The sequence below is a fragment of the Rosa rugosa genome, chromosome 1 (assembly GCF_958449725.1).
Source record: "Rosa rugosa chromosome 1, drRosRugo1.1, whole genome shotgun sequence".
In the NCBI taxonomy this organism is placed as follows: domain Eukaryota; kingdom Viridiplantae; phylum Streptophyta; class Magnoliopsida; order Rosales; family Rosaceae; genus Rosa; species Rosa rugosa.
The window spans coordinates 47,917,048-47,937,590 of record NC_084820.1 but is presented as its reverse complement, the minus strand read 5'-3'; the positions used below and the strand labels follow the sequence as shown (position 1 = coordinate 47,937,590).

Here is a 20,543-nt window from a genome sequence, read left to right as displayed (position 1 = left end):
TCAAACTCATGACCTCGATATTAGGTAGTGGGTGGTCTAACCACTGAGGCCTCGATTAACAATAATATACAAGGACGTAGAATAGTGTGAGGCTAAGTGGGCTGTAGCCCATGCAACTTTTTTTTTTTTTTTTTTTGTCTCATTATATAGCTAGGCTTGAAAAAAAAAAAAGACGTCAAGCTTTTTTTTTTTCTTTTTTGAGAAAAAGGGCGGTGCGGCAGCCCTCAAGCCTTGATAGCCTTGATTAAAGAAACTGTCGAATATAAGGGGGGGACATTGAGCCTAAACCCAGGATTACAATAAGTAACTAGAGAACATCCTGAAATATTATCCTGAGTCTCTACTAAAAGCTTGTACTCAACAAAGCACCAACTAGCAAAGAGCGCTCTATTGGCGACTCTATTTGCTTTAACTGCATTAACGCAGCAGTGACACAACGGAAATATAACTTGGTCTGCAACTCGATTACAGCAAAGCATAACTATCATACGCACAGCTTTCCCATCATGATGCCACTGGAAACAACATCCAGTGACACTTAGTTTTACTCTGCTACTAGGAGGCAACGACCATTTGATCAAGCACGGAACTCGCCACCTACCTAGAGCAGACCATTTACTGCTACTAGAAGGTTGCGATCATTTGCAAGTGCAAGGAACTCGCCGCCTACCTAGAGCAAAACAGGCACACAAGGTGCATAGACTGGCACACAGGCCACTGCCTCCTACCGGAACACGATTGGAGGTTATTACCGACAAAGCAACAATAGAAAAAAGACAAACAAAAAAGCAATAAACAGCTACCAACAACCACCAACAGGGCCCAAAAGCTAAAGCCCGGCCCAACCACCACTGCATCCAAGGATCCACCTCCGTCAGCCAGCCGCCAGCGCGCTCCGGCATCACCACTCCTCCGCCCAGAACCGCGGCGCCGCATCCCTAAGCCGCTACATCGTCACGCCATGTCGAAGCCTGCTTCAAAGTCCGGCCGAAGTCCGAGATCAGATCCCGAGCGAAGCATAACCCCTCTGGGCTCGTCTCCGCCATGAGAACCCAGCTCCAACCCTTGCCCAGAACCCGACAGCAGAGGCGACGCCTGAGCCCACCGCCGGCCGGCACCCCAGCGCTTCTCCTTGCCTGTTTTCGTCCCCGAAACAGGAACAAATCTAGATCGACCTGCCCTCCCCGAGATCGAACACCCTTTCCCTATTCCTGGACCGTAACTCTGCCAATGGACCATGTTGCTAGCCTGAACCACCATCCTCTCCCAGACTGGTACGTAGCGGCAGGAGCGCCGGCGGCGCTCGGCCGGGAGAGGTTCACTCTAAATTTTCTTTTTCTCTCCGCGAGTAGGGCACGTTCTAAAGTTTTTTTTGCTTAGTCTCTAATTGCTATGTCAAGCTTTTAAGCTTTTAATTGAACAATATTTAATTCGTACAATGAACAGCTAAGAAGCTACTTAGGCCTAGGGGAATAGGACCATTCCACCTAGCAGATACATCAGAAAATAGAGCCAACTTAGAGCAAGTTCACCCGTGGGTCACCAGATCACCTACTATTAACTGTTTTTTGTGTGTATTTCACTCTCTGGGTCACGAGCACGGTGTATTTCGTGCCCTGGGTCACCATGGTGACCTGCACAGTGTATTTCGTGACCCAGAGAGTGGAAATAAACACACTGAAGCAGTGAATAGTAATTGACCCAACGGGTGAACTTGCTCTTAGCAAGCTTATGTGCTGCCGAGTTGGACTCTCTAAATACATGGGAAAAGAAAGCAGAAGGAGTAGAAGACAAAAGGAACCTGATATCTTCGACTATTCTACCAAAACCAGACCCATTCTCCTCATCACACTTAGATGCTTCAACCAATTTCAAGCAATCTGATTCAAAAACAATGGGAGCCAACTGAAACTTTGCAGCCAACTCACAAGCCTCCCTACTAGCCATAGCCTCCACAATATCTGGGGATAGCACATTAGATATTTTGCCACAAAATCCACCAACAATTGAGCCCGTAGAATCTCTGATTAGAACTCCAATACCTCCACAATGAGTATCCTGATTAAAGGCACCATCAATATTGGCCTTTAGCCAACCACCAGGAGGAGGAAGCCATGACCTCCTTGGTCTAACAGCACCTCTACTACGTCTGGAAATATATGACCTCAGTAACTGAACAAAGTTGCACACCTGAAAGTAAACCTGATGCAAAGTTTTGAACTTCCTAGACCATAGCCTTTGATTCCTTTCCTTCCATATAGACCATAGAATAACCAACAGAAGAGCAAAGTCATCCTTAAAAAGAATCTCCAAAGAATATTGGAGCCACGAAGTAATGGACAATAGGGGCAAAACCTCACAAAAAATTCGATCAAACTCCGGAAACAATTTGAATAAATCTCGCACAAATCAACAATCTCTACTAATATGTTCTACTGCTTCGTCATTAGTACTGCAAAAATAGCACCCTTTATCAATGAACACATGCCTAGACTGCAGAGTAGAGATGGTAGGTAATATAGAAGAACAAACACGCCAGGTATGAATTTTTATTTTACCTGGCACTTTAGCAAACCAAATCTGCTTCCACACCTGACAACCCAAACTAGAATTGGAAGAACTCGGTGCCGTAGGGAGGAGCAGTGTTAGAGCTAGCCGGTAAGCACTTTTTATAGAAAATCTTCCTTTAGAATCATAATGCCAGAGGAATAGATAAGATCAATTCTGCATCCTCAGCAACAAAAGTAGCTTCAACAATTGGAGAGTTCCAAGTTAAAATCATCATTAATCAGTTCCCGTACCCAAGTAAGAGAGGAATTACCTTGAATAATAGGTCGAAAATTCATTGGTCTAGGAATCCAAGGATCCTCCCAAATACGGACAGCAGTACCCCCACCAATTTGCCACCTCAACCCTCTCATAAGCAGAGACCGAGCCTCCAAAATACCCCTCTAACAAATAGAGGGTGAAGAAGTTAAGGAAGCACCCCAAAAATCACCTTGAGGGAAGTATCTCGCCTTGAACAACCTGCCTAACAAGGATGAGGGATTACGAATTAATCTCCAACCTTGTATTGCTAAAAGAACGAAATTATGAGCATATAGATCCCGAAAACCCATTCCACCCTCCTCTTTGGAATGGCAAAGTCTCTCCCAAGACATCCAATGTATCTTACGGTTATCAGCTTTACTACCCCACCAAAACTTAGCACACATTTGATGTAAAGAATTACAGAAAGATTTAGGGAGCAGAACTTAATATAAGCAAAGGTCTCAGTCTTGTTCTTACGAACATACGTAGGCAGACCCAAATACTTCTCATGCTTAGGAACAATATCAACCCCCAAATGAGCAGCCAACTCCTGCAGAACATTAGAAGGAACCCCTTTACTGAACACAATTTTGGTCTTAGAAAAACTAACTTGCTGCCCCGAAGTAGCCTCATAATCCTGTAGCACGGATTGGATATGTGAACACTCCTCAAACGAAGCTTTCCCAAATAGCAGACTATCGTCAGCGAAAAGTAGATGATGAATCGTAGAAGCCCCATGACAAACCTGAATCCCTTGGAGGAGACCTTGGGAGGCTTTCTTTTCTAGCAAGGCTGAAAATACTTCTGCACAAAGCAAGAATAAATATGGGGAGAGAGGGTCACCTTGACGTAAACCTCTAGTAGGAGCTAGATAACCACAAGGTTTCCCATTGATCAGAAAAGAATAACGAACTATGCTGACACACTGTAAAATGATACATACCCATGAGTCATCAAACCCTAATTGCATTAGCACTGCCTCCAAAAACACCCATTCCATCCGATCATAGGCTTTACTCATATCTAATTTCAAAGACATAACTCCCTCCGATTGGGCAGAACTTGTATGAATGAAGTGAGATACCTCATTAGCAATGAGAGAATTATCAGTAATCAAGCGTCCAGGAATGAAGGCGCTTTGAAAGGGTGAGATGATCTTTGAAATAAACTTTTTTAATCTGTTCGCAATCACTTTAGAGCAGATTTTGTACAACACATTGCAGAGTGCAATTGGACATAAATTAGAGACCTGTGTAGGGTTTTTCACTTTGGGAATCAAGCATACATGAGTATAATTAATAGCTCCTACCAATTGACCTGAGTGTAGAAAGTTTTGAACAACGCTTATGACCTGAGGACCAACCGTATCCAAGTATTTTTGAAAAAATAGAAGACGCATTCCATCTGGCCCCGGAGCCTTGGTAGGGTACATTTGGAACATGGCCACTTTGATTTCTTGCTCACCATACGGTGTACAAAGCTCAATATTCATTTCATCTGTCACTCTAGGTTCAAGTAAATCAACCACGGAATATATAGCTAGAATTAGTTAGCCTAAACCTCACGTTCCTGTTATCCTAGTCTATTCTCCTAGTGTCGTTTTCTTTTTCCTCTTCATATTAGCCATATTAGCCGACCGATTTAACTCAAATCATAAAGTCTATCCAGGCCAATCCTAAACGATTAAGCCAGCTATCGTACTATTAAATCTTTTTTTTTTTTTTTTTTTGATAGAGTAATAGAGATTTCATTTAATCCCAAAACCAGAACGGCACATACAAATAAGCCCTATATGCTTGTACCCTAAATCAGTGGTCAAGCAGGTAAGGGAATACGGGTACCATCCACTAGTACAATGATGCTCATTTGAATTTTACAAGCCTACATAACTAAAAATCTCAGCGTACACTAAGAAAACTATTTCGAATCTCCCTTCGTCAATGCACTCAATTGTGGTACTTCAGCAGATTCATTAACTTGGTGTAAGAAGAAACCATAGCAATATAGACTAAAGCCCACTAAAAAAGCAGGCCTAAACTGGGCCAAAACCCACTACTTTCCCCGAACAAACTAGGGATTTATTGGAAATTAACAAAACCTTAAAAAACCCTAAAGCCCAAAAGAAAACCCTAACCCTATCGTACTATTAAATCTTAATCAACATTCTTCAAGAGGTATTTCATTTTTTTTCTTTAGTTCTTACATCTAATTAGTATAAAATTTTAATTGTAGAGTGTTAATTTGAATGTATTCTGAATTTGGGGCTGAATCTACCAAATTGGGCTTGCAAATACCAATTTCATTTACAAACATTGGGTCAATTTTTAGAGATGCAAGTGAAATTGGTATAAGAAAATCTTTTTATAAGTTAGTAACTTGAATACAATTTTTAGATTTTAGATTTAAGATTTAAGATTGAAGATTGAAGATTTCCAGCAATTTTTAGATATAATTTGTATACCAAATTGGGCTGGAAATCTTGAATACAATACTAACTTATTTTATGTATACTTGAACATTGAATCACTTTTAGGTTGGTTTTTATAATGTCGGATAGTAACAAGCCAAAAAGATTTAAGACTTCGCATTCTTTTTTTTTTGTTGAAAAAAATGTAGTCCGATTGCATCTTAACTTGATAAATATAACTTTATCATTTTTTTATATGTAGTAATGAAATCTACTTGTTCTAATAAGTTGATTTTAGATTGTATAAAATTTAATTTATTTATATTTGATATATTTTGAAAACTTTATCAAATTAGTGTTTAGTCCAATCTAATTCGAAATTCTGGCTCCATCCCATAAGATACAATTGATTAGTTGGACATAAAAATAAATCTAATACAGGCTAAGAATAGTTTTTTGAGCAAAAATAACCCTCCATTGATACTAAAACTTCAATGGACACATGAGTGTTAACTGTGTTAAAACAACAAAAATAATCAGCAATGCATAAAGGCCAAACTTACTTTGAAAGTTCCCCAAAGGCAAATAGAAAGAAAAAAGTACGAAATATTAATGGGTGGTTCTATTCATACCTCCAAATTTGTTATTTGGACCTCCACTCTTAATTTTTTTTATCAAACTTCCTGTGTTACCCTTACCCTTTACACTTGCACCTCCCACCTATACGTCCATCACCATCTTCTTCACACCATATTGTTTGGGTAACTGCTTCCAATCATAATTTCTAACTCTGGACAATCTGGATTTGATCAACTTCTTGTCTAATATCATTCCACATACAAACACCAATGAGAAGATAACTGCTTGATGACTAGAAACTGGAGTCCGATAATCCACATTGACATACCTTCTTTAAAGAAGGAGAATCAAAGCTTCATATAACTTATAAGTGATACTGTGAACTCACACTTATAATAATTAAAGGAACCCTTAATACCCTCAAGCCTCTCCCCCAAATATAACTTTGCATACAGTACTTGAATTCTTGTCCACTAATAAGATCTTTCTCTCCTTCTTCAAGCAAATCACTCATAGACGAGCAGAGCTAACAACAAATTGAAGAGAGGCATCACAAAATACAATTCTCCTTTGCTATCATATATAGCAAAGTTAACTTGCATTGCCAGCCCCAGATGTTGTGCGGAAGCGTAACAAACACAATATTGATATGGAACTAGATGAGCGACCAAAACAACGAAAAAGAAAGCAAACACAAGAACACAAGAATTTATAGTGGTTCACTCAATCAATGTGATTGAGCTACGTCCACTTTCGGAGCCGGCGAGAAATTCCACTATAATCAATTGGAGAGAATACAATTAGAGTTTGATGATAAACTCTCTACCCAAAATCCCAATACACCAATACCTAGTTAACTCTCTCTCTCTCTGCTATACAGGCGGCATATATGTGTATTGCCTAATTAATCTAGACATATATATATATATATATATATATATAGGATTTTTCTCAGGTAAGAATGTCCTTAGTTTTTCTTATGGAACGGATTTACTGTTTTCACCCACTTTCCGATCACATTTTCACATCTTAACCGTTCAGTTTTTAGGTCCTAATGTATGGATCACCTCTGCAAAATTTCAGCCAATTTGGTGATCGTTAAGGCGTCCAAAACTGCAATTTACACGAACGAACCGAATCTGTCGAACCGGAACCGTTCGTTTACATTGTTGTAATTTGCAGTTTTGGATGCCTTAATGATCACCAATTTGGCTGAAATTTTGCAAAGGTGATCTATACATTAGGACCTAAAAACTGAACGGTTAAGATGTGAAAATTTGATCGGAAAGTGGGTGAAAACTGGAAATTCGTACCTAAGAAAAACTAAGGACATCCTTAGTGTAGCCGGACTGTATATATATATATATATATACAGCCCTTCTTGGTTGCGGACGTCCGCACTTTTTGTTTAGGTGCGGATTTCTAGTTTGTACCCACTTTCCGATCACATTTCCACATCTTAACCGTTCAGTTTTTAGGTTCTAATGTATAGATTACCTCTGCAAAATTTCAGCCAATTTGGTGATCATTAAGGCATTCAAAACTGCAAATTACAACAATATATACGAACGGTTCCGGTTCGACAGATTCGGTTCGTTCGTGTAAATTGCAGTTTTGGATACCTTAACGATCACCAAGTTGGCTAAAATTTTGCAGAGGTGATCTATACATTAGGACCTAAAGACTGAACGGTTAAGATGTGAATGTGTGATCGAAAAGTGGGGAAAAACACAAAATCCGTACGTTTTTGCTTAGGTGCGGATATCCACACCTGAGCAAGGTGATATATATATATATATATATATATATATATATATATATATATCCTATCCTAATTAACCTAGGCACTACAAAAAAAAATTGCAATTGCCAAGGCGCGTCGCCGTCGCAAAAGCCTCTTGCCGTTGCAAAAGACCATTGGCGACGGCTCTGCTACGGGAATGTTTCTGACGCAATTGGTGGCGTCTCCAATACTTACGGCGACGGCATTTGCGCCGTCGCAAGAGCATTAGCGACGGCAAATGGTTTGCCGTCGCAAGTTTCTTGCAACGGAGACTTACCGTCGCAAATACCAATGGCGACGCCACCAATTGCGACTAAAATTTTTTTGCCGTCGCCAAAACCTTTTGCGACGGCAAAATGCCGTGGCAGGAGTATTTATTTATGAATAAAAAAAAATCTGGCATGCATATTTGCATGCCAGATTTTTTAATTTTTTTGGAGGGACAAAAACTGTACAAAAGGAAATGAAGCTTATACAAAAGCCTAAGTTACATTTTATTTTTTCTCATGAATGTTACCAAAATGAATGAAGCTTGTACAAAAATTTATTGCTGCCTTTGGAACTATCTTACTATGTCAGTTTTTGCTTCATAAGTTCAACCGCATTGGTATTCTTCTTTGCTTCATTCATTCATTGATAGCTATGTTCTTCTTTGTGTCAATCTCCTTCTCCACAAATCTTCTTCTCTCTATAGCAAATAGGTCCTACACTGTAAACATTCAGTTCTTGTAAACAAAATCAGTAGATTTAAGACAAGTATTTGAAAATGTGAAACTTGTGATTCAACAAAATCTGCATAGAGAGACTTGAACCAGGAAAAGGGAGAGCAGTGCACATCTACATACACGATTTCAAGACCAAAATCTAATTATACATGGTCTATGCATACAAGGGAAATATATATTTTTCCCAACTCTTTAATCTTGATGATTTAGTATACTTTCCCCGAATCACAAATAAACCAATTTCTTTCTGGTAAGATTGAACAGAAAATGTCAACTCTAATACCAAGTCTTACCAAAAGTGCCTGACATAATCTAGTCCATTACTCTATTGGTTTTTGGTGTCAACCAAAATAAAAACAATGAGAATAGCAATGAAAACTTTCACTCATGATCCTACTGAAAACAACTCAAAAAACAGGAAGACTTGAGCAAATCATAGTAAAATTTCAATATATAAACAATACAAAGAATCAGTAAAATGCCATTCAAATCATAAAGTCCTTAAAGTGAAACATGTATAGAAATTAAAACACATGTAGAAAGCGAACTAAGAGACCTGAGCAGTGCAGGACCGTAAGACTTTGCTGGAGTCAATTGAAGTTGCTTCAATTATCTCTTCATATTTAACATCAACCCCTGCAAACGATAACTAACTAATTTAACTATATCAACAAGGTCCTCCCCAATAATTTAGAAATCTTGTATTACTAGCATTTTATTTCCAGGTAATATAAGCAAGACTCATACCAAGTAGAAGGCTTCAACGGCTTCAAACAATCTTGGGACCCCTGTAGCAAGAAGAATTTAAGGCTGAGAAATGAATCAACAGTAGAAATACACAGTATGGGCTTTAGTATTGGATCTATTAGGCCATTATTTGCTTACATTTTCAGTGTCAAAAATAAACCCAAATACAAGCATAGTGAGGAACCATTTTCTTCGATAAAGGGTATATGCATACTCACAAATCTAATCCAATCCAATCACGCAATTCAACTCATATATTCCATTCTTTACAAGCAACCAAAGGGAACTAGAGGACAGAAATTTCCTAACCTAAACTTGAAACACCATTTCAATTCAAAACCAAAAACAAAAGGATATGACATGCACAGAAAAAAGGGAAATGGATCAAAAAAAAAAAAAAAACAGTGAAGGGAGTAGTTCAATCGATCATGCCAAGAGAAAGTATTATAACATGCAAACTAAGACAGTTTTAAGGAAGACGGCACCTCTTATGGTGACTATATTCAATCTCAAAGCAATTGATAGCAGTTACAGGGTATAATACCTGGGTAGCTCTATCCACAAGACCGTCATCAGCATAGGTCCCTTTATGAGTGCACAGTAGTCTCTAAATGGGGATCTTTGGTGTTCCTGACAAAATAGATGTCACTTAAATAAGATAAATTATAAATGTTCAAGGTTTAGTAAAGTAATGAAAAGGGATACAACACACTGCATACACACTTTCAATTTTGAACCCTTTTGGTCATGAAAACAATTTGTAGAAAACATAGGAAAATACCCCAGAGCCACACGATATTTCTGACCCAACTTCTCAAGCTCTGCCATTACAATCTGTGATACAAGGAGTGTCTGTTTATTTAAAAGATAGATAAACTATTAGAGAAAAATAAACAAAAGCAAAATGGAACATTCCCCTGCATTATGTAACAAAAATTTTGGTGACTATCAAAAGTTCACCAAGTTCTCTTAATCATTCTTGTTATAAAACCCAACAATCAAAAACAATTCCTAAGAAACACTAAACATTAATACGAGTGAATAACTCTAAGACTCACACTTTGCATATAGGTAGTCCATCATTCCCTTCTCCAAATCCAACTGCAGAAAGTGAAAAAAACAAATATATTACCTAATACAGAAGCTTATACATGAAACAATTAGCACCAAACACTCACCTTATTCAGGATAGAGAAATGAGCACATATATATAAATATCCTTAATGAATTAGTGTATTTGCACAAAAGCAAGGTTTCTCAAAACAATTGTCTGTGTCATGAGTAAAAGTAAGTTCACTAACCATTCGAACAAATTTGGAAATCATTGAACTAAAGCCAATTGAAGTGGCTTCAATTATTTCTTCATAGTTAACATCAACCCCTGCAAAGTATAATTAATTAATTTAACAAGATTAATAAGGTCCTCACACAAAAGCACAATAATATATCAATTTTGTATTACTACTATTTTATTTCCAAAGTAATAAGACATTCAAATAAATAGTGCTGCCTGTTAGAAAAGTGCTTTATTTTTTGGAATATATACTCAAAACAATGTTAACTCGTCAGTATACAATTTCAATCCAGGCTCCTAACCCAATATCTGATGTAAGAGTTAATCGAACATATCCACTACCAAGTCAAAATAAATCTAAATGAAATTAGCAGATACCTTCTTCACTATTGGTTCCTGCAACCCTGGTGGTAAATAAGCCAATGTTATACCACTGCCAAAAAATGCCATATTTTTGTATGAACTGCTGCCGGATATTGTATCAATAACACCACCACCACCACTTGGTAGGAAGTTTTGTAACATCACTTCCAACCTCAATCTTCTCCAACACAACAATGTAATGCACCCCAGACTGAAAATAAATAAAATCCTACCACACAAAACCCAGAAAAGTAATAAATTGATAGATCGGGTACTAGAGAGCTACTGATGTATAGATGGTCCTTAATCATTCACCTTAAGGCCTTAAAAGTAAAGGGGACAATGACGCGTGTTGCACGTCCGGTGATATCAAGGCCGGGAAGTTGGGGCCTTTTGTAGATCTGAGCCTTCCAGGTTCGAAACTAAAAGCTATAAAACAAAAATGGGGAAAGTAAGTACCCTCTGCAATTTACTTTGCCCTAAATATTTAGATGTCAAAACGAAATCAAAAAGCTCAAACTTAATACCTCTGCAACTCCTTCTTCACAGTTGCGACTAGTTCCTCGATTAATTTGGCGGATCAGTAGTAGAGAAAAGAGATCGAATGAAAGAATTCTGGCCCCGCAGGCAGAGTGAGAGAGGAGAAGTGCAAAGAAGAAGAAGACGGAGAGGGAGAGAGAGATAGTGAGATACCTGGAGGCGGAGCTCGGAGACCGGACAGGCGGAGACGGGTTGCTGGTTGCTGGTTGCTGGTTACAACCTTGCTCGCTGTGTTCCGTGTTCGGGACTCGGGAGTGCTCCAAGTCTCCAACCCCGAGTTCGGCGGTGGCCGGTGGGGCTTGAAAGGCTGGAGGCGGAGCTCGGAGACCGGAGATGGGTTGCTGGTTACACAGCCTTGCAGGTTGCTGCGTTCTGTGAAATGGACCGGAGATGGGTTAGATCGAAAATGGAGAGAGAGAGAGAGAGAGAGAGAGGGTTGCGGTAAAGAACAAAGATTGAGGATGCATAGTTTATTCTATCGTGCGACGGTACTCTAGATGCAGTAGCAAAGTAGTGAAACTTTGCGACGGCTAATGTTCACCGAAGTAGAATGTTAGAGTTTGGCTACCCCAATTGCCACGGCGCAGTAACTCAGTCGCAAGTTCTGCGACGGCGTAACTTTGCCGTAGAGAAAAGGCAATTTTTTGCGACGGCAAAAGAACGCTGACGCTAACTGGTGAAGCCATTGCAATTTTTTTTTGTAGTGAGGGGTGCCTTGCCCACGTGATCACCATGGGCCATTCAAATTGGATTTTGTCCACCAATATAATAAAGCCAATATAAATAATCTCCACCTTGGCTTTACTTGATGCAAAATTCTTCAAAGTAGAACTTCAAAACCAATCACCGCTCCGACATCCCCGTAGGGAATTTCAAATTCTACAAACACCAATCAAGTTCAAGCAATGCTTGAACTTGCTCAATGGAACCGACTTTGTCAACATATCAGCAGGATTATCTGCAGTTCCAATTTTGAGGAGTTGAACATCACCATCTGACGAATCTTGTGAAATTTGACATTAATATGTTTAGTACGAGCATGAGTAACTTGGTTCTCTGCTAAATGAATAGCACTTTGACTGTCACAAAAAATATCCACATATTCTTGAATAATTCCCAAATCCTCAAGCAAACCACGAAGCCAAACTGCTTCTTTTGCACCCTCTGTTACCGCCATATATTCAGCTTCTGTAGTCGACAAAGCAATTGTAGATTGCAAATTCGACTTCCAACTCACCGGTCCACTAGCAAGAGTAATACACATATATGCCGCCAGTATTGCAGAGAGAGAGAGAGTTAACTAGGTATTGGTGTATTGGGATTTTGGGTAGAGAGTTTATCATCAAACTCTAATTGTATTCTCTCCAATTGATTATAGTGGAATTTCTCGCCGGCTCCGAAAGTGGACGTAGCTCAATCACATTGATTGAGTGAACCACTATAAATTCTTGTGTTCTTGTGTTTGCTTTCTTTTTCGTTGTTTTGGTCGCTCATCTAGTTCCATATCAATATTTTGTTTGTTACGCTTCCGCACAACAAACTGTGCTGAAAAACCAATCCAACATCCACAGTACCAAGAATATACCGTAGAATCCACTTTACTGCTTGCCAATGACCTTACCTGGGTTATGCATATATCTGCTCACCACACTTAAGGCCTGTGAAATATCTGGTCTAGTACGCACCATACAATACATCAAGCTACCAAAAGCACTAGCATAAGGAACTTTGGCCATATATTTCATATCATCATCTGTGCTGGGAGACATAGTAGATTTAAGCTTAAAGTGAGAGGCAAGAGGTGTACTTACATGTTTAGATTTATCATCAAGCCAAACCGATGCAGTACCTTCTTCAAATATTGCTTCTGTGACAAACAAACTTTGCCTCTTGATTTATCTCTTTCAATTTCCATGCCCAAAATTTTTTTAGCTTCTCCCAAGTCCTTCATCTCAAATTCACCACTCAATTGTGATTTCAATTTTTTTATCTCCACCTTGCTCTTAGATGCAATTAACATATCATCAACATATAAGAGCAAATAAATGAAAGTCCCATCCTGTAGCTTGCGAAAATAAACACATGGATCATAAAGACTTCGAGTGTACTTCTGACCGAACATAAATTTATCAAACCGCTTGTACCACTGCCTTGGAGATTGTTTCAAACCATACAATGATTTATGCAGTTTGCAGACCCAATTTTCTTTACCAGCAATTTTAAATCCTTCTGGCTGAGTCATATATATCTCTTCTTTTAATTCACCATGTAAGAAAGCAGTTTTTACATCTAGCTGTGCTAACTCTAGATCAAACTGTGCAACCAAGGCCAAAAAAATACGAATAGAAGAATGCTTAACAACAGGAGAAAATACCTCATTGTAGTCAATTCCTTCTTTTTGTGCGTAGCCTTTAGCTACCAATCTAGCCTTATACCGTGATCCTTCCTTTTTAACAAACACCCACTTGCAACCAATTGCTCTCTTCCCATGCGGTAACTGAACCAACTCCCATGTTTTATTCTTGTGAAGAGACTTCATCTCCTCACCCATAGCTTTTTCCCATTCTACACAATCTGCATGTATGACAGCTTCTTCATAAGTAGTAGGAATTTCTTCTTCAGTAACTGGGAGTGCATAAGTCACCATATCATTAAGCCAAGTTGGCTTTTGAGCATTCCTTTTTCCCTTTGTAGTTGCAATTGGTCCATCTTGCTGTGTAGACTCTTGGGTTGGAGCCTCTACTTCAATACTCATGTCCTCAATATTTAAATCATCTGAATCAACATTACGACTCACTGGATCAATTGGAGTTTCAACAATTTTTTTCTTTAACTCCACCTGCTGCAAACTCTCTACGGTCATTCTCTGCTCTTCAGAATTTTTCTGCTTATTCTGATCAACCATAATAGCCTCATCAAAAGTCACATCTCTGCTTACAACAACTTTCTTCACATCTGAACACCAAAGCTTAAATCCCTTAACACCCTCATTAAATCCCAAGAATATAGCTTTCTTGGCCCTTGGATCAAACTTGCTTTCCCTGACATGAAAATAAGCAGGACAACCAAAAATATGTAAATAGTGATAATCAGTAGCAAGTTTACCAGACCATACCTCCATGGGAGTTTTTCCCTCAAGTGCAGCAGTAGGTAACCTATTAATGAGATGGCTTGCATACACAACTACCTCAGCCCAAAATTCTTTGCCTAATCCAGCATTAGACAACATAGACCGAATTTTCTCCAATAAAGTCTGTTTCATGCGCTCTGCCACCCCATTCTGTTGTGGTGTCTCCCTAACTGTGAAGTGTCTCACAATGCCCTCATCTTGACATAGTTTCAAGAACGGATCAGATTTGTATTCACCACCATTATCTGACCTGAGCCTCTTAATTTTTTGACCGGTCTGAGTCTCAATCATCTTCTTCCACTTCACAAATATATCTAAGACTTCATCTTTATGCTTCATGGTGTACACCCATACTCTTCTAGAGAAGTCATCAACAAAAGAGATATAATAATGCTTACCTCCCAAAGATACAGTTTTGGTAGGTCCCCATACATCAGTGTGAACATAATCTAGAGTACCTTTAGTCTGATGAACTACGGTGCCAAATTTAACTCTAGTCTGTTTTCCCAAGACACAATGTTCACAAAATTTTAATTTTCCTATCTTTGCGCCTTTGAATAGACCTTGCTTCACTAATCCCTGCATTGCTTTCTCACCAGCATGTCCAAGACGCATATGCCATAATTTTGTATTGTCTGCATCATCATCATCTATAGTCTCAGATATTGCTGTTTCACCTGTCACTGTGCTCCCTTGTAGAAAATATAAATTTATGAACTTTTCACCTTTCATCATCACAAGTGAACTAGAGACAACTTTAGCAACTCCACTTTTCAATGTAATTGTGTGCCCTTTTGATTCTAAAGTTCCCAAAGAGATAAGATTTTTCATCAAATTTGGAACATACCTGACATTAGTTAACTCTCTGACTACTCCATCATGCATCTTGAGACGAATTGTACCAATCCCTCTTGTTCTGCAAGGACTGTTGTCTCCCATCAAAACTACTCCACCATTCAACTCCTTGAAAGTAGAGAACCATTCCCTATTAGGACACATATGATGTGAACAACCTGAATCCATAATCCACTTGTCAGAATAACCAACTGCAGATGAATTAGCCAAAGCAAACTCAATCCCATCTTCTTCAAAATCTTCAAAAGCTGATGAACAACTCAAAGCAAAATCAAAGTCGTCATCTTCATCATCTCTTACAACATTCACTTCAGAACCCTTCTTGTCTTTGTTCTTCAACTTAGGACAATCTTTCTTCCAATGACCTTTGTTGCGACAAAAAACACACTCATCTTTTGCAAGAAATTTACTTCTTGACTTGGAACGAGATATACCTCTTTTTCCAGTAGGTTTTCTCTCATCAGATCTGCCCCTTACTACAAGTGCTTCACCTGACACATTCTGAAGTTGCTTCTCTTTCTTTCGGCACTCATTATTTATCAGTGAATTACACACATCATCAAATTTCACATCATTCTTTCCATGCAACAAAGTTGTAATCAAATGCTCATACTCGTCAGGAAGAGAATTTAGCAAACACAAAGCTTTATCCTCATCACTAATTTGCACACCCAAATTAGCCAAATCTGCAAGTATCTTATTGAAATCACTGATGTGTTCAGAGATAGAAACACCCTGTCGATAATTAAATCGAAAAAGCCGCCTCTTCAGGTGAAATCTATTTTCAGCACTCTTGATCATATATTGGTCTTCTAATTTCTTCCACAACTCTTTTGCAGAAGTTTCTTTCATGACAAAGAATTTCTGATCTTTAGCCAGGCACATTCTGATAGAACCACAAGCCCACTTGTTAATTCTCGCCCACTCCACATCATCTATATATGCAGGTTTATCTTCCAGAGCTATATCCAATTCTTGTTGACACAAGACATCCATCATCTCACACTGCCACATGCCAAAATTGTTGGTGCCATTAAACTTTTCAACTTCAAATTTGGCATTACCAATTGATGGCCTGGAAGTCGACCAACGCGAAGAACCTGAAGACTCAGTCCCTGTCTTTTTCTCGTCAACCATGGTTTCCAATCAATGAATCAATTCCCAATTCATAACCAGAGCTCTGATGCCAGTTTGTTGTGTAGAAGCGTAACAAACACAATATGGATATGGAACTAGATGAGCGACCAAAACAACGAAAAAGAAAGCAAACACAAGAACACAAGAATTTATAGTGGTTCACTCAATCAATGTGATTGAGCTACGTCCACTTTCGGAGCCGGCAAGAAATTCCACTATAATCAATTAGAGAGAATACAATTAGAGTTTGATGATAAACTCTCTACCCAAAATCTCAATACACCAATACCTAGTTAACTCTCTCTCTCTCTCTCTGCAATACTGGCGGCATATATGTGTATTGCCTAATTAATTAATCTAGACATATATATATATATATATATCCTATCCTAATTGACCAAGGGTGCCTTGTCCACGTGATCACCATAGGCCATTCAAATTGGATTTTGTCCACCAATATAATAAAGCCAATATTCAATACCAGAAGCCACTCTCAATATTTGCATAACATTGGGTCCTCTACTGCCTTGTCTCAATGTTAGTGATTGGGCGACGAGACTTGTCAAGAACTGGGCGACGAGACTTGTCAAGAACTGCAAGAGAGAATAGCAACGACAATACTAAGAGAATTTGGATTATAAGTGGAGAAGAAGACCTGTAAAATATGTCTTTTAAATTTCCAAGTTAAAGCCCCAGAGAGAGACGGGGAGAGAGAGAGAGAGAGAGAGAGAGAGAGAGAGAGAGGGGAAGACAATTTTGGTGTTTTTTTCCTTTTTGTTTTTTTAGAAGGGCAACAATGGGATTAAATTTTTACAAAAATTATGAGATGTCTAAATAGTAAATTAGGATGTCTAACTAGAATCACTCAATATTAATTAGACGAAAAAACAAAAAAATGCAGTTGTCCCAAAAATAAAATTTTTCCAGAGAGAATAATTTTATTGCTGAATTCTTTTATTGATAGATAAGTGAATACATACACATACAACCCCACCTCATGTCTGCAAAACACACACAGATTTGTTGCAGATGCGTACCCAAAAGAACAAAATCAACACTGCAGCGAGGTCGATCACACAAACATTAAAAATAATAATGATAATTATATTGGAAAAGATAAAAACGAAGTAATGCACACGCATACGTACGTCCACAGATAGCAACACACGCGCGTAGATCAGGCTTTGAAGAAATCAGACAACATGATTCACTCAGCTGACTTAAACCGGTAGTTGGCATAGGAAATAGTATGCCGGCTAAAGCTATGATGAATGAGCTCCGCCTTGGCTTTTTGCCCTCCGGCGGCCCCGATGGCCGCCAGTAGGGGATAGAAATGCACTGGTCCATCCGGGTGAGCCATCTTGGCGTGCGGATGTTTCTCCAAAGCCTGGTTCACCTCATCGTACCTTCCGTTGAGCAGCGCGTCCTTGACATAGTCGTCGAACTCGAGAGCCCAGTCGGCCACGGTGCCGCCGACGTTGTTGACGATGAGGGACTCCATGTTGTGGGTGACGCTTCCGGTGCCGATGATGAGGACTCCTTGCTCCCTGAGAGGAGCCAGGGCCTTGCCCAAGTTGAAGTGATAGGTTCCGTTCTCGTGGGACTGGATGGAGAGCTGGCACACCGGCACGTCGGCTTCGGGGTACATTTCCATGAGTGGGACCCAGGCTCCGTGGTCGAGGCCTCGCTTTGTGTCCACGTGGAGAGGCTTGTACCCGGCGGCCACTAGGACGTCGTTCACCTTGGTGGCCAGTTCTTGAGATCCCGGAGCTGGGTACTGGAGCTGCAGGTGAAAACAGAAAATATATTATTAGCCTTATATTCTTGAAACTCATTCGAATCAAAGCATAAGAAGCTTCAACACTAGGGTACGTAAATGCAAAGCCTTGACCTATATGACTTGGATTCGTTCAAATCAATACTAACTAGCTATGTAACGTGATCCATTTATATATGAATTATGGATATCAAAGCATGATCTATGTACGTACCTCGTACATCTCGGGCGGGAAGTCTTCGAAATCGTGGATTGTTTCATGGCGGACTACGACATTGATGGAGGGTTCGTTGGTCTCCCAGTGACCCGAAATCACGAGGACATATTTGGGCTTCTCCGGCAAGATCTTCTCCCTCCACGACTTCAAGAAGTTTCTGGCGGGTAATGTGTCGTCGATCAGCACCAGCGGTGCTCCGTGAATCAAAAAGAATGTATCAAACACTTCCTTACCCATCTTCTTGGAATTAAATAGAGTTATAATAAACTAATAAAGCTCGATCGGGTTCGAGAGTGAATGAGCTTTAAGCCTCTATATATACACACAGCACTGAGATCATCATCAACTTCAATTATTTGTTCATTATTTTTATTTTTGATCAAATGAGGAAATGAGGAATTCAAGATATTATTTTACCTGTTATTGTGACCCACATGGACCGACTAGCTTAATGAGTTGTAACCAAAGCCTTTTTTTGATAATTTTTTATAATAAAAAGATAAGCAATATTAACGTTTTCAGTGCCGGTTGATTGTGTCAAGCACCACTTGCTCACAATTTAAGAAAAAAAAAATTAAAAAAAATACCATCACATGTGCGAAATTACCGCCCGCAGCTTTTAAAGTTCATTTTAAAAAAATAATTATCAGAGAAAACGTTATTCATAAACCTTTTTCGATAGAATAGAAACAAAACAAAAATAATCATTGAATAACCATGTGTGCCACGCATCCCTCCATGTGGCCGTTTGGTATCTATTAGGATTGCATCAGGAACTAATTTGTTGTGTACCTTCAATTGACCCTTCCCTTTATAAGCTTGCCCACGTATAACTAAGGTTTTAAATATTGATATCTTCATATGTATCGGTATTTTGAAAAAGGGAGATATCGGAAATATCGGGGATACAGGGTAACAAAATGTCGTTTTTGAAAAAAATCAATTTATTAGAAATTTAGAACTACATATAAATACATATGAATGTCAACTTCATCTACATCCAAAAAGAGACTCTAGGCGGTTGAAAAGCCGCTCGCTGGTCTACGAAAATGCAATAATCAGACCAAGACATATGACCCATATAGTGCGAATTATAGTGATGAACATGATAGTTATAGATCTCTTTAGAGCTGTCGACTGTTTCCCCTATAAGGGGATAATAATGATGAACCCAACTGAATGACTGATCATATACTTCTCCATATTGATTATATCCATAAGCATCATAACCAAATTGATTGTTGCCTTCATGAGATTCATTTGAGATCCTACTGCGCTCTGTGCCTAAACTGATAGAGTCAAAACTTAAGGCAATTGAAGAAACATCAGATGAGGTACTTTGATCATCAGTTGCACCTCTAGTCCTCCTCCCATATCGGGTCTTCTCTTGAGCACCATGACCAGCTGTTCTCACTCCGTGGTCTTCATCTTGGGTGGTATGATCAAAATTACCTTCACAGGTAAATTGGAATCCTCCATCCACAGAAGATTGTCCATATTCATATCTTTCACCTCCACCACCTGTTCCGCTTCCACCCACTCCACCATCATCAAAACTATTTGGAGTTGCTGTACCACCCCACACATCATCACTATCTGAATTATCTTCTGGGTTTTTAACAACTTCTTCAGATAAGACTCTCTCTACGTTGATTCCAGCATTAGTTGCAGTTTCTATTTTTACCCCAAATTTTACACCAGTCTTGCAGTTTTTTTTTTTTACCTCAAATTTTACAGATATTTCTTCACTTTATCGGGGATATATCGCAAATATCTAATATATCGGGGATATTTGACGATGTCGGAGAAATTTCACAGAAACGGTAAAAGATAAGATATTTACCTCCCTAGATATATCGGTCCGTCGAAAAAAGGAGATATCGGAAATATCGCAGATATTTAAAACCTTGCGTATAACCATGTTTTATTTTAGGGTTAATGCTTATACACCCCATAATCCTGAGAATACTTCTCATACACCCCACTGTATGATTTTTCTTCCTCTCTACACAAGTCTTTCCCCTTTCTATTCCTACCTACCCGTCTTGTCGATTTCTCTACCATCAGTAACCCTTGTTGCTTTCCTTTTCAGTTGTTGTTTGTCTGCCTTAGAGTCTGCATATTTAATTTTGTTTTGAAACGTGGTGGGCCCATCAGAGTTTTATTCGTTTGAATATA

General features: G+C 39.0%; 1 protein-coding gene and 2 long non-coding RNA genes across 3 annotated transcripts; all 3 read right to left on the bottom strand.

Annotated features, from left to right (window-relative positions):
• Positions 1–8,022: 8,022 nt before the first annotated feature.
• Positions 8,023–9,133, bottom strand: LOC133740160 (uncharacterized). The gene is made up of 3 exons (XR_009861051.1): positions 9,053–9,133; positions 8,862–8,941; positions 8,023–8,289 (listed from the first exon to the last, which is right to left on the bottom strand). It is a non-coding gene; the product is annotated as an uncharacterized LOC133740160 (long non-coding RNA).
• Positions 9,134–9,593: 460 nt separating this feature from the next.
• On the bottom strand, positions 9,594–11,140 carry LOC133739581 (uncharacterized). The gene is made up of 6 exons (XR_009860687.1): positions 11,025–11,140; positions 10,725–10,938; positions 10,354–10,433; positions 10,111–10,153; positions 9,834–9,904; positions 9,594–9,682 (listed from the first exon to the last, which is right to left on the bottom strand). It is a non-coding gene; the product is annotated as an uncharacterized LOC133739581 (long non-coding RNA).
• Positions 11,141–17,272: 6,132 nt separating this feature from the next.
• On the bottom strand, positions 17,273–18,742 carry LOC133739573 (extradiol ring-cleavage dioxygenase-like). The gene is made up of 2 exons (XM_062167358.1): positions 18,363–18,742; positions 17,273–18,154 (listed from the first exon to the last, which is right to left on the bottom strand). The coding sequence occupies exons 1-2, from the start codon at positions 18,600–18,602 to the stop codon at positions 17,579–17,581; spliced, it is 816 nt and encodes a 271-aa protein (XP_062023342.1). The 5' UTR covers positions 18,603–18,742; the 3' UTR covers positions 17,273–17,578.
• Positions 18,743–20,543: the final 1,801 nt, after the last annotated feature.

Bases quoted from the DNA above. Each gene is read 5' to 3' on its own strand.
- LOC133739573 (XM_062167358.1), bottom strand. From the start codon at position 18,602: ATGGGTAAGGAAGTGTTTGATACATTCTTTTTGATTCACGGAGCACCG. The intron at 18,155-18,362 runs GTACGTACATAG...TTTCACCTGCAG, and splicing joins TCCCGCCCGAGATGTACGAG to CTCCAGTACCCAGCTCCGGG.